Source organism: Xiphias gladius, chromosome 24, assembly GCF_016859285.1.
Source record: "Xiphias gladius isolate SHS-SW01 ecotype Sanya breed wild chromosome 24, ASM1685928v1, whole genome shotgun sequence".
In the NCBI taxonomy this organism is placed as follows: domain Eukaryota; kingdom Metazoa; phylum Chordata; class Actinopteri; order Istiophoriformes; family Xiphiidae; genus Xiphias; species Xiphias gladius.
This window is the reverse complement of record NC_053423.1, coordinates 696,552-710,881: the sequence shown is the minus strand read 5'-3', so window position 1 is coordinate 710,881 and position 14,330 is coordinate 696,552. Positions and strand designations below refer to the sequence as shown.

General features: G+C 37.6%; 1 protein-coding gene across 1 annotated transcript; it reads right to left on the bottom strand.

Moving 5' to 3' along the window:
• Positions 1 to 1,664: 1,664 nt before the first annotated feature.
• Positions 1,665 to 12,503, bottom strand: tspan13b (tetraspanin 13b). The gene is made up of 6 exons (XM_040122767.1): positions 12,305 to 12,503; positions 10,063 to 10,230; positions 7,976 to 8,056; positions 3,364 to 3,468; positions 3,037 to 3,147; positions 1,665 to 2,457 (listed from the first exon to the last, which is right to left on the bottom strand). The coding sequence occupies exons 1-6, from the start codon at positions 12,365 to 12,367 to the stop codon at positions 2,383 to 2,385; spliced, it is 603 nt and encodes a 200-aa protein (XP_039978701.1). The 5' UTR covers positions 12,368 to 12,503; the 3' UTR covers positions 1,665 to 2,382.
• Between the last annotated feature and the right edge of the window lie 1,827 nt (positions 12,504 to 14,330).

Genomic DNA, 14,330 nt, shown 5'->3' with positions numbered 1-14,330 from the left:
GCCCTATTTCTTATTCTGAGCGAGGCAACCTCTCATAACTATATAATACATTCATGAACAGATGGTTCACCTGGACTTTTCCAGCCCCTTAACGAAACCTGCCTCAGACCATTATACTGGTCTGTATAATATCTAAAGCTCTACAATCTGGTATAATTTGTGGGTCAACTGATATAAATATAGTCAATGATTAAATTATGATTTGAAAAATCAAAAATACATTTATGGACCTTTCATCAATAAGTCTGAACTATGGGAGATATTCAAAAGCAAGAGGTGTTTCCCCTTGAAACCCTGTCTCCAGGCTCTTCTTATCGGTCCCAGGTCATGTTTCCCCCTCTTATCTCCCCACACCTACCTTCTTCTAGTTACCCATCAGATGTCCTCAGACTTTCCTCCCTGTCCTCATTCACCTGCTTGCCCTGGCCAGTTATACACTTATTCCCACTTATCATCAGCCCTGCAGTCACTTGAGCTCTCCCTATCTGCACCTTTTTCAACAATCAGCTTTGCCCTATATATATGTATCTGGTCGCTTCCTTTGTTCCTTGTCGTCTGCTGATGTTCTTCCTTTGGTTCCCTCACGTTTTCCTCATGTTCCTGCCACCAGCATGTGTTTTTCTTGTTGCCTCTGCCTGCCTGAGTTCCTGCCTACCAGCCTTGTCATCTCATCTGTTTTTAAGTCTCTTTTTTTTCCACTATCAAAGTATATTCACTAGAGCTGCCTATCTTAGGATCCACTTGGATACAACCTGCTTGATCTGATACCAGCAATCCTGACAGAATGATAGACAAAAATATTTTTTTCTGTTTTGAAGTTTAACATTTTGTACATACTTAAACACCTAATAATTTCCCACAGAAGAAACAAGAGATATAAATCCAGAGAAACAGATTTCTTTTGATTCTGAGTGTTTTAATGTGGTTTACAGGACAAAGGCTCAGACAAGTGGTTTACAGAATCATCATTGCAGTTTTCATACAGTAGTAGTATTTGCATTAGAGTCATGCAAAAGGCCAAATACACAGCAGGCAGCTAGGAACAAGACAAACTTGTACGAGAGAGAGAGAGAGACACACACACACACACACACGATACAACCATGTATCCTCCTCATACATTATTCATTCTTACACACAGTGAAACCAGAGTGGTTGTTGACATTGCATACAGTGGGACTGACTTTTATTTTTTTTTTTATGGAACAAACCAACAATACAAAAAAAGGGGAAAAAAGGTGTTCAGGGTCAATATCAGGCAGGCTGCATAAATACTTTTGGAATATACAAGACTGCTTTAGACAGAATTACCTCTTTTTTTTTTTTTTTTAAACCCACAGTGCCCACTGTAGGTGTAAAAACTATATTCAGTGGGAGAAACTTCTCTTATGCAGACCTGAAGGCAAAATCTGGGCTGTAGCTTCACACCCAACAACTTGTTTTCAGAACACACTTCACTCTTAAGAACCAACCACATCACTAGTGCTGTCATCTCCTGGCTGATTGGTTGGTCGATGTGCTCTTGTCCTACCAAATTCTCATTGGTTAGACATTCGCCTGTTACTTTCATGAGGAGAAAATCACTATGTCAATAGTCTTCTAGGATTAATCAATTATTTGATGCCTTGGTGTGAGGGACAGACAAAGTTGTGAAAATACCCCCACAACTTTGAACTCGCCTGACCTAATGGAGACTGCTAGGTTCTTTTTTTTTAATGTTTATGAACATTTACTCGGCGTCAGCACAAAACTACAGCAAACAGCAGTTTGCATATCATAGCTAAACAACAAACACTGCATATAATCTAAAAATGTTAGGCTAACTTTTCTGCATTAGGATGCTCTGTAAACTTTCCTGTTTAATGCTTGAGGCTTTGAGCGTATATTCCTCAGTAGTTCTTGTGGTGGGCTTGCCAGTTGATAGTTTTATTTTTAGAAATCATATTAATATGGGCAGGTGCATGCTGGTTGGCTCTGAGTCTGTTATAATTTCAGTATAAAATAATTAGATTAAAATGATTTAAAATGCTAGCCTTTTATGTTTATTATATAATCATTTAGACACTAAATGAATTATAAATAATTCATTTAGGCTAATAAGCACACCAGGTTGAGTGCACTCAGGGCACTGTGGCCGATTTTATTTAATCTAGAGGTTACGTGCAGATTTTTTTTTTTTTCCCCCCGCGACCACTGATTGGTTGAAAAGAAGGTACAATTTTAGGAAACCAAGATTTTCTTTGGTTGACTACAGCCCTACACTTCTCATTATGACAGTATCTCTGCAGCAATCAGTGGAAACACACTTTTATTTACAGTCAAAGCCCAATGTCCATAGAGGTGGTGAGGTGACAGTGCATAGGGGCTTAAACTGGTGCTGTCTCACAGGAAAGCACTCGGATTTGCTCTGGGGTCCTTCTGGTTCCTGTAGCGATACGTGAGCCACACTCCCAGAATCTGACAGAACAGTAACAGTAACAGTCAGAAAGCACTGATAACAGTAACATTTGCCTATCCCCGGCAGTATTCTATGTTTTTCTTTTTGTCAACAAGTCCTATAAAAAGACTCAAACTAACAATAAACCTCTCCTACTAACCAATACTATGTGTGTGTGTGTGTGTGTGTGTGTGTGTGTGTGTGTGTGTGTGTGTGTGTGTGTGTGTGTTTATGTGTGTTTAAGTCTGACATAGCTTATTTCTCTGTGCACCGGGGGAAATTTTCCTTAATTACCATGAACACACACACTGTAGTTTATTTTGACTCAGGCCCACACAATGTCCTGTTAGAAATAAATAATAGAGGACCAAATGTGGATTCATCCACCGCTGAAAAGCAGTGTTTTCTCCTGTAATATTTGATAAAAATAGAGTGACCAGCTGTTTTAGGTATACTGCTACTACTACTGTGATTGCTGTTGCTAAAACTGTTATTATTTCTATTTTTACAGCTAGTACTATATTACTAATACTACTAATGCTAATACTTCTGCACAGTATCGAATAACTTTCAGCAGTGCTGTAGATATGATGGCTTACCTCAGTGAAACTGAAAAAGAGTCCGATCCCTCCTACAAAGTGCAAAACTTTTCCAGCATGTTCCTGGATCTTATCTGCACAGGGCAAGCAGAAGTGGTTGGGGAAACAGGCCTTCAGGAGAACAAGAGAGAAAACACTTAAACAGGAAAATCAAGCAAATGTTTCTCACAGCAAGGATAGAGACTTTTATTACTCTAAATGGAATTTTACTGCTATTCTTCAAATGATTAAATCCTGACAAATGGGAAATCATCAGCCTATTTAAACATGCTGAAATGTAACAGGGGCCAGGAAGCATGTAATGATTTAGCACTGATTCAAACTCACAGCGTCACAGGTGCCGTTGGGGTCCACCTGTTTGAAGCCACAGCAGTTGATGCTCTTCTCCACATCCCTCTGAGAGTTATTCCAGCCCATCTCCAGCAGGTGATCCTGCAGCACACATAACAGCAAGATGAACCATTACTGTTCATTTGACAGTATTTTCACATTTAGTGGTTGTGTATAAATTACTGAATCAGTTACAGCATTTCGACATGTTTATTCTACACTGGCTTAAGTGTTTAAGATATAACACGAGAGGTTCTAATTTTAAATCATACAATGAACTAATGGAGGTGGTGGGGGATCATTAACATGTTGCCAAAACATCACGGAAGTGGACAGAGTGTGATTCATTGTCCATGCAGCCCTGAGCAAAGTGTTCAGGAGGTGGTGTTCAGGCAGAAACGATTCATAGGCGGAGACATAACATGATGAGCTTATTAAAACATACTGTTTTGACAAAAATTGAATCAACTTTGTGACTGAACTTGTGGGGGATTCAGAGGAGAACACATGGCTGGCCCTACAGAAACAGAAACTATTCGGCTTACATTGTGACTGAATAGGGCTGACTTGGATGATATCACACATCTGAGTCAAATGACCTGTTCCGGTAATTTGTATATACGTATATTTTGTCAGGGCTTGGCAGTGTATAGTTGCAGTCTACTACGCAAACAGTGTATTGGTAAATATCATGAGATGTTTTTATAAATACAGTACTGTTTACGTTTTAGTCACTTTAGATTATTTGCAAAAACATTTAAATTATTTTAGATGATTGTTTTCTGCATTAGTGTGTTAATAGGAAATATCATATTTTAGATTTCCAAACATTCATTTTGCAAATAGTGAAACTTTCCATGAGATATTGGTCTGCTATTATGAAAATAACAAAGAAACATACCACTTTTCAGATTAACAAGACTTGGTCAAAACCTAGTATATGACTTTATTGTTTATTGTTTGCTTCTCTCCTACTCTCTCAGATATACAGTAACTTATTACAGCTGAATTCCCAAGAAAGCTGTTCTCATTTAAATGTTTTTCTGTTTCTGTTGCCAAACAATGGAACAAGTATGAAATAGTGACTGAAACATGCCCCATTAAGGCTACATGTTAACCAGCATTAACCTCTGGCTGAATCGCAACAGCAGTAATTTATGGGCATATAGCCTAATTCATGATTAAACAATGAAACCAAACGGGTGCTGATGAAGGACAACATGATATGTATGATGAACCAAAATCTTGAAGTGAAACAAAAACAACTGTGTAGGACGAATAAAAGTGGCTGAGGGACGGCCAGACTAAAAAGTTGATGCTGCTTAATTCTTACACAACAAGACACAAGGTGGTCATCCTGCATCAGTAAGCTCTCTCACAGGAAGAACTTAGGCAGCAGACAGGTGTTTCCAGATGTTCTATCCAAGCTCTTTTGCAGATGTACAAGGGTCAGGCTAAGGACCGAAAACACAGTAGTTGCAGCAGATGAAAGACACATCAAGCAAACTTCCCTTCGAAATGGGAAGATGTCCAGCAGCACCATCAGCTCAGAACTGGCAGAAACCAGTTGTACACCATCTACAGTCTGAGAAGCCTAGTCAGAAGTGGTCTTTATAAAAGATTTGCAAAGTCAAGCAACTCACATGTGCACTGAAACACACGAACTGGGCTACATAATCAGTGTCTAAAGGCAACAGAGAAGCATGGTTGAACTTCCTTGCAAACCTGGGGATTCATTTCTGCAAATGCAGCTCAGTCACTTTTAAGAGCAACTCTCAAGAAATAACGACTGATCACATCTGATTAGAGAAGGAACAGCCAGTCAGAGATTTGGCGGACCCTTCAGCTAATGTATTATTATTATTTTTATTATTATAGACTTTTGAAGTGAAAAGACTTTTCACAAATAGTTTTTATTCTTAAACCTTTGAGTAATAGAAAATGGAAGGATTTTTACTTTTATCTTCCACTTAAGTCCAAAATTTTGCTTTTAACAGAGCCCCTGATCCCAACATAATGGAGTCAGTCTAGGATTACATGAAGACAATAGGCCTAAATCCGCTAAAGAATTGTGACAAGTTTTTTAAAGTTGCTTGAAACAACCTACCTGCCAAGTACCTGAAAAACTGTGTGCAGGTGTAAGGAGGAGAACTGGTGCTGTTTTAAAGGCCCATCTGATTTAGCTTTTTTATATTTACTGCACTTTGGATAAGTTTCATAAAAACTATTCATGGCATTATTTTTGAAAGACTCCTGACTTTACTTTTAGTGCCTTACTTTTACAAAGTCCTGTATCAATTAATGTATTAACCAGGCTCTTTGTCTATACACTTAAATCTGACAATTCTATTTTCTGCAGTGTCAGGTTTCCATTGCTGAATACACCAAACTGCAACTGCTGTGTTGTAAATCACCCAATGTGTAGAAACCTTCTGAATAAGTCCAAAGAGGCAGCAGTATATTAGTGCTAGTTTAACTTTCTACATGAGTAGTTGGATGGATACTTCTGAGCTGCTTAAAGTCCTCCTCCAGTCAAAAATGTATTTTTTAAGGAGGTATTTTAACTTTTTTGTGGCAATAACATCTGACTGACACAAATTATTACTCAAGACAGAATATTTTTGTCCTAAAACATATCTGGATGGGAACATTAATAAGTCTGGGCCTTGAGTATGATGTAAATAAATTGCATATAGCAGAATAAAAAGAATATTTATAGCGTTTTTCAAAATAAAAAAAAATCATAAGCAATGGGATTTCCCAGAAATCCTGGTGCTTTCATTCATTCATCATCAGTATTAGAAAGGTGTGCACTTTTCTGTCTTATTACTGGGTTCATAAGCAGGGGAGTGCTCTCTATCTCATCAAAGCTTCCAAACAGCAACCATAAATCCCTTCCACTTCATTACTGACACCACAAATACAAGCAAAGACACTTCCTTAGAAAGGACGATATGAAAATGAGCTGTGCTGAATTAGTGGTAATGGATTAGGTTCCCTGAAGGTGCTGAGGTCTTTGTCTGTATTTAACTATTCACATTAACTTTGTCAAATGTTGATTTCTGGCTAATGTATCACTGTTCCTCTAAGGCAGGAATCTGAAGGGGAGGGAAAATGTTACCTGTTCTGCTTGTGCCACATTCAATATCATCAGTCTAGGATCTTTAATCATTACAAGAATTAAGTGCTGTAATTTCTTTTGCTTCAGCCAAATCCTCACATCCTGCCTTGTCCTCTTCTACTTCATCTACTGATGTCCTACATGACCCAGAATGCCTTTCAGCCACTCCAAGAAAACATCATCAATACATCTAGGCAGCTAAGAAGAACAAACAGTGATGTTTATGCCAGGCTTCCATCTGGCAGTGGCTTTGCATGTGAAGGATGTACCAGTGTGTGAGGACCGCCTGAACAAAATTATTTGAAGTTGAGGGTAACTCAAATTCAAACATGTTACTGACATGCAGTTTTTTTGGGACTGCTTATGTTCAGGCAAATGAAGGACACATTTCTCTGAGCCTTTGGAATGAAACAGGCCCTCTCTGAGAAGGGGGATAAGGATTAAGACCCACTGAATGTTGCGCGCTATGTGAAGTGTTGACCCCTATTCATTTTCTATGGGACACAAGTAAATGTCTCCTCAAACCATCTCATAGCAGGGGATGCTTACTGACCAGCGATACAACAAAAGGGAGTAGTCAAAAGTTGGAAAATTTCAACTCTGTGTTAAAGAATGTGAATTATATTAGCTCTGTAGTCATTTGCTGATAAATAAAAATGGTTATGTCATCAAGTTTAGTCTTTACCTCCTGTGGATAAATTTCTTTGGATTATTGTTATATTTTCTGGAGCTCTTTTGTATGTCCCTTACCTCCAAAATTTCCGAGAGTCATGTAAACTGTTGGAGAAACTTTGGGTCTTTCATTTACAAAATGTTTGCTTACAGGCAAGCTACTTGTTAGCTTGTGAGTGTTGATATGACTACAGTGGCAAACGAGATCCGCTGTAAAGGCGTGCTAACACTGAACATGAATCAAATTTGAGATGTAGCACATCTCAAATTTTGTTGTGTACTGCATATAAAGTTAAGGAATAAAGGATGATTTGCCCTAAGTGGCACAAAATGATGTCAGGAAGCGTGTGCACAAGTTGATAATGTTTCAGTCAGCAAAAAATTTGCACTTATAATGAGGCTTTCTTCTCCAATTCATGAATGTATGGAGGTAAGAAAAAGGAGAGGAGTGTGGAGGAAAATAATGAAGAGTTAGAGTTCCTTTGAATTTGGAGCTCCCTTGGAGGCTATGACTGACACACACAAGTGCTTTTTGAGGCCAATAAACACTGCCTGCAAAAAAAATTCAGTGGCCAAATAATGTGAGGTGAAAATTCACTTGGTGTTAAGTCGAAAAACACCTTTACACATGCATTACATTGTGGCCTTATGAGGCTACTGCAGCTCTACAAATTTGTATTGCATTTCTTCTTCCTGGTAAAAAGCAGCTGTTCAGGTTGGCCAGTTATCAATGCACACGTAAGCACACATTATCAAACAAAAAAAGTTTCCTACCAAATGCATTTTTAATGGTGAAACCGAACATTTTCATCTTACCTGTTGTGCTCTGTTGATGGCCAAACAGGCACTGGAAACAGAAAACTGCACAATAAACACCATAAAGAGGATGATCATGTACTGAGCATCACTGTCAAGGAACAACAAAAAATACACACAATTGTACATAGTGCACATAATCCTGCTTACAGCCAGTGTTATTAAACTACTGTACATTAGTAGAATTCAAGTCTGCAGTTTACAGGCTGGAAAAAGAGCAGTTTGCCCTGTCTCTGCATGGCTGACTACAGTGCGAAATATGATGCTACTCTGTATCTTATTACACATGCATACATGAATGGAAAATGAATTTTCCAAAACACTGAGTTGAGGACAGCGTTCTGTGATAGATTAAAAATTGCTTGTTGGTCACAAATACTTCGAAAAAGTAAGTTCCGCATCTTTCAAAATTTTGCTTTCTAGACCTGCAGGGAGTCATTAACGGGGTCCAAGACCCCAACGCAATCTACAGCTGGTGGCCCTCACAACCACAATGCATATCTCAGGTTGAGAGCAGCACAGAGATTTGAAAAGCATTCCACCAAGGTTGGAATGTTTCTGAGTGGTATTTCAGTGGGTTATTCCAGAAAGCGTGGTTAACCTAGCATGGCATAAACCCTGGAATTGGGGCTGAGTGAATATTGTGACTTATCCCAAGTTTTGGGATAAGTGATCTAATAGTCACGAGGCTCCTTAGCTTGAAGTTCTGCATAAATTGTTGCACATAACATCTAAGATGAGTTTGAAAAAGTAGGTTTTGTATATTTATAACTTTATGTAACAACGGCACCTAATGGCCAATTTGCAGCAGATTTGGTACAAAACATCAGTGTGGCATGGAAAACTACTGGGCCAAGTTTTTTCGTAATCGGATAGACCTATGTAAAGACACAACATCACTTCCTTTGTATAAGTTTTTCCTTTGTCACTTTTACATTTTTTGGAGTATCAAAACTCTTTTAATAACTTCTGATCATGAGAGTACATAGATGATATATGCAAGGTATGCATTTACAGCCTGGAAGTAGTTTGGAAAAATAATTAAAGCATATTTCATGATTTTGCAATTAAAAGCACCACCTTTGGACTAATTGGCACTAAATGAGAAGCTAATGGACCAAGTTTCATGTTATTAGGAGTGGTTATTGGAAAGATGTGAAACACTTCCTGTTTTGACTGCAAATTACTTTTTGGAGTATCAAAATTCTTTAATAACTTTTTAGCATGAGAGTTAATAGATTTTATGTGCAAAATTTCTTGTCAATTGGATTAAAAGTCTAGGAGGAGTTCAAAAGGGTAGATTTTGAATATTTCGCGGTTTTCCAAAATAAAAACAAAAGGAGGAAATGGGCCTCGCCTATATGATGAGATTAATCTACATTCACGGAATACTTGCATGTAAGGTTTTTCAATGTGCAATGTACTTTGCGGGAGTTACTGGCCAAAATGCGGACCCCTAATAATAAAAACCTGAGCGATTACAATAGGGTTCCCAGCACCACTTGTACTGGGAGCCATGCTGCTTTGCATGTATGGCCCCAGTCCCCTTGGGCTTGGACCCCTAATAATAATAATACTTAAAGGAGTGGGTGTTGAGCAGTATCATGCTCCCATGATCCTGTTGAGCAGGATCATGGGGGCAATAGGTGGTTTGCAGTCACAGATCCAGACTTTACAGCTCCAGAGGCAGAAGTACCTGCAGAAAGCAACAGGATGAGAGAGGAGAGAGATAAAGATTGGAAGAAGAGGGAAACTAGCCTGAATGTCCAAAGTTTAAAAGTACACTTAACACCACCTACCACTGGCCACACCCCAATCAGTGATGTCACAGCAGGTGTTTTGTCATTTACAGCTGAAGGAAAACACCTGCTGGTACATTTAGTATGTGATCAAAAGTCAGATACAGATAAAAGAAGAGTAGCAGTGCTTTTCGATGCATTTCAGTTAAGAATTCCCTTTTTTAAATACTGATCTACTACAAGAACCTGACATTTTCTGGGTGGTAATGTCAGAAATCCACCATACTATATAAGTTGCAAAACAAATAACAGTGATAACATCCATATCATGAGCATTGTGAAGGATACAAAGAAGAGTAGGACCTGATGATGCTTCATGGCTCCGATGAGGCCGGCCAGGGCCACAAAGAATAGGAAGATCCCCACACCAATTACGCCTCCTACAAGCTGGAAGCTGGAGACCAGACCAAACCACTTCCCCCATGCTGCGATACCAATCATCAGCAGACTTACCATCTGCAGAACAGAAATGCAGTCGGAGTCTGAATGCTAAATGCTATAATTATTTTGTAAAGGAGTAACAAATAATTTGTAATATATGTAATCTTTGTAAAAATTTTAAGATTTCAATACCAAATGAAAATATTCACTATATGCAGCTTAAATTAAAAAAAGTCCCCCTTTCTAAAACTTGAAAGGATTAAATCCTATCAGGAAGAAAAACAGCTGTTAGTTTAATCTCCTATTTGAACCCTTCACAAGGAGCTTAATTGTGATGTCTTATAGTGCTGTCTGTGTGGACATTGACCACCATCAGTCTGACTGACCCGGGAGCCACACAAACGGCTGTTTGGTGGTAAATGGACTGCACTTACATAGCGCTTTTCTTTAGTCTTACTGACCACTCAGAGCGCTTTACACTACTGCCACATTGACCCATTCACACACACATTCATACAGCGCTTTTCTATACAAACAGCGCTTTTTCTATACACACACATTCACACACCGATGATACATTGGAGGAAATTTGGGGTTCAGTATCTTGCCCAAAGACACTTCGACATGTGGATTGTTAGAGGTGGGGATCGAACCACCGACCTTCTGGTTACCTCCTGAGCCACATGATCATACACATACTGTATATACAGTACATTGCAGAAAACTGAACAATAAATATAATTCATAGCGGAAAAAGTATTTAGATCCTTTACTATATAAAAATGTCCATTTGTATGTAAAATCTTAAATTAGCTGTCCTTGTATAGAGGACTCAGAGGAAAAAGGTTAACACCATCCTTGTTTGCATGATTATTAAACTTTGTTTATGATCACTGACAAAGGCCGACATTTTTTACTTAAAGGATAGGCTCACATTTTTAAAGTCTGGCCTTGAAGTGATCCCTTCCTAAAGCAATTTTAATGTCAGAGAAGGGGAACAAAATCTACAGTCCTACATCAAAAATGCATTCTTAACTTTCGAAGATATCCCAGTTAATTTGTCGGACTCAGAAAGCTGAACCCTCATATTAACTTCATCTGAACTTTACAATGCTTTTTTAATGCACTGAAGGAGGACTGTGGATTTTTTCCTCCATCTCTTACACTGAAATTACTTTTAAAAGGGATGTCTTCACAGCCAGTATAGACAGATCAAATATATAAAGCCAGCAATAACTAATAATCGAATTAACTATCAATAGTAAATGTAAGTATTGTGTTAAGATACACGTTAAAAATGTGAACCTATTCTTTAACATGGTGGTAAAGCAATTTAGCATTGCACTTTCATGGAGTTGGTACAGATAGATGGAAAAAGAATGGTGAAACTTGAAGCAGCAGAGATCAAGTTTTCAAACTATCTGTTAAGAAAATATTTTGTAGTATATAGTAAGTTACCCAATCTGAGACAACTATTATATCATCATTACATCATTATGACATCATCGAACAAGTTTTCTCCACACCAACAGAAAAAATTAAAAAACACAGGCTCAGTAGTACTCCCTACTGACATGTACAATCAGTGGAGTGTCCCTTTAAAATGACTGCAAGGATCTTTGTCCAGGCCCTTTCTGAGGCCCTGCATGTGAACCATGAACCATGAAGTAAAACCTTTACGAGTATATATATATATATATATATATATATATATATATATATATATATATATATAGACCTATAGTTCAAGTTGCAGCGATGATAAGTGCTATCAGAGGTTGGGTTACAGACAAAGCTTTGACAGACAGGACGTCCTTTGCTATGCCATAAAATTCGAGGGGGAGGAAATAACATTAAAGCCCTAAAAGCTGGACTCTGCAGATATTTTCATCGTAAAAAGACAGCAGGCTGCTTTTTTAAAACTTGTTATCTCTCATTCGCTTTATCTGGTGGGCACAGTGGGCATCTCAACCTGGTGCCACATTGAACAATTGATTAAAATAAGTGTCAGACCTCCCCAATGAGTTGCTTACAGCAGGACGTTTCCTTCACTGTATTTACACGCTACGGGATGATTTCAAACACTATGTCTATTTATGGAAGCGGTAGTATAATAATCCATATGGGAAATCCGGCTGTAGATACTCACAACATAGAGGATGTTGAGCGCGCACAGGGAGTGCTTGGAGCAGGTGAATCCAGCACAGCCCATCTCGGCAAATGAATTCAATAAATCCTTAAAACAAGTGTTTTAATAAATGTCTCAGCTCCAGAAATTAAATCAGGACAAACAAAACTCCGCTGAGCCAAAAATTCCGCCTCCCCGCAGGAAGTGGATGGTCGTTCAACAGCAGGTCCAACCTGGAAAGAGCGGAGCTTTATGCGTCAAATACAAACAATTAAAGAAGAGTACGCAGGAAGTTACATATCACGCCTTCAAAATTAAAGCATGTCATTCGTCACTTTTGAAGGAGCAGTTTCTATGGTAGCTTGACAAAGTAATTTGGCCTCAGTATTTTTGGGGGAATATAGGGGTTTTAGGAACCTGGGCATTTACATTCTACAGCTATTCTTAGATGCCTTTAGTATTCAATTCCAGTATATATTTTAATTTGCTTTAAGCTAAACTAAAATAAATAAATAAACAAGTAAAGTAACAAGTGAGTATTTATCCAGCAGAGAAGGGAATTTAAACACTTTATTTTACCAGTGTGTATACCAGCCCTGAGTTTAATTAGATGGGTTTATAGGTAGTTAATGGTTTCCAAAAGAATTTTCTTGAAAAATGTTTTTCAATTTAAATATAACTTGCAGAAAATATAAAGGAAAGTTAATATAATAAATAAAATATGTATAGTGGGACATACCAAATCTGACATAAGTTGATGGCACATCAACTGATCTGAGTAAAAGTGTCATTATAAAATATAAGTGGGTATGTTGTTACAACAAGAAACTTCACTATGCCATCGCTTATGTTTCATTTTATTCTTTAGGTGAAACATTTAGTGAGATGATGATATTGTTATTATTAAGCGCAGTAAATGATAGTGTCTTTTTGAAATTAGCTGTAAGGAAGAAATAATCATTCAGGTAGAGTCATTCTGGATGCATGGACACTATTACTCATAGAAATAATAGAAATAATATTGTATTGTTATTCAACTTGTTTGTTGACATCTTTCACAAAGCCATGTCTGTGCAGAAATCATCACCTCTGTTAGAAATACAGTTGTTTATTTTTAGATAACTAGAATAACAAAATACTGAGGCATCATCCTGAGACACAGTAATGTGTATAACAAGGCTGTATGAATCCACTAAACAGTCAGGATTGCCTCTTTAGGCTCTGACTGAATCCTTTGTTATGACATATTTATAATTAATCTTATTATACTAACATACCAACTTATGTTAAGCTTTTTTTTTTCTTTTTGTTAGGAAATAAGTTGCATTTGTTGTTTTAACAAGAATAAAATATCTTGATATGTCACTATAACCTGAAAGTGTCTCATAATAGCAAGAAAAAGATTTCATTATAAAGTAAAAATTATCTTGTTATATAGAGACATGGAGCAAATTATTTTCCTCATGGTGGCAGTAATATGTATTCACTATCAATGAATGTCAAATATAGGCCAAAAAATAAAATTCAAGGATCTGGGCCATTGCTGTTTCTGAGATGATAATGTGATAATCTATATTGAGCAATTTATCTCATTATTTAGATAAGAAATGCTGATGAAGTATCAGTCTTAAGTTTAACTGATGTAAATACTAAATACTATAATTGATGATATTAAATGTTGGGTCTTTCTGTTTTTTAGGGTTTGATAAATTCATATCATGCTTTTATTTTGAAAACAAAATTACATTACATTCCGGTGTAAATGTGGTCACCTAGTTTAACTTGACACCTGTTCGGCATATGACTCAGTGAAGGACGGGCGCCAGGGCATCCAGCCTGCTGATTGGCTACAGTCGAGTCCTGTTATTTCCTCTGAAAATATTTAAGAAAGAGGCAGGATTAGTAGGCCCAACCAGTCTCACTCTCCATGGACATGAACTCAGGTTTAATTAGAGATGCTTTGAGGTGGGTATTAGTTTGGTGATGCATGTGATTCCTCCTGTCTCATGATACACTAACACTTCATTTATGGTTCATCAGCAATCTC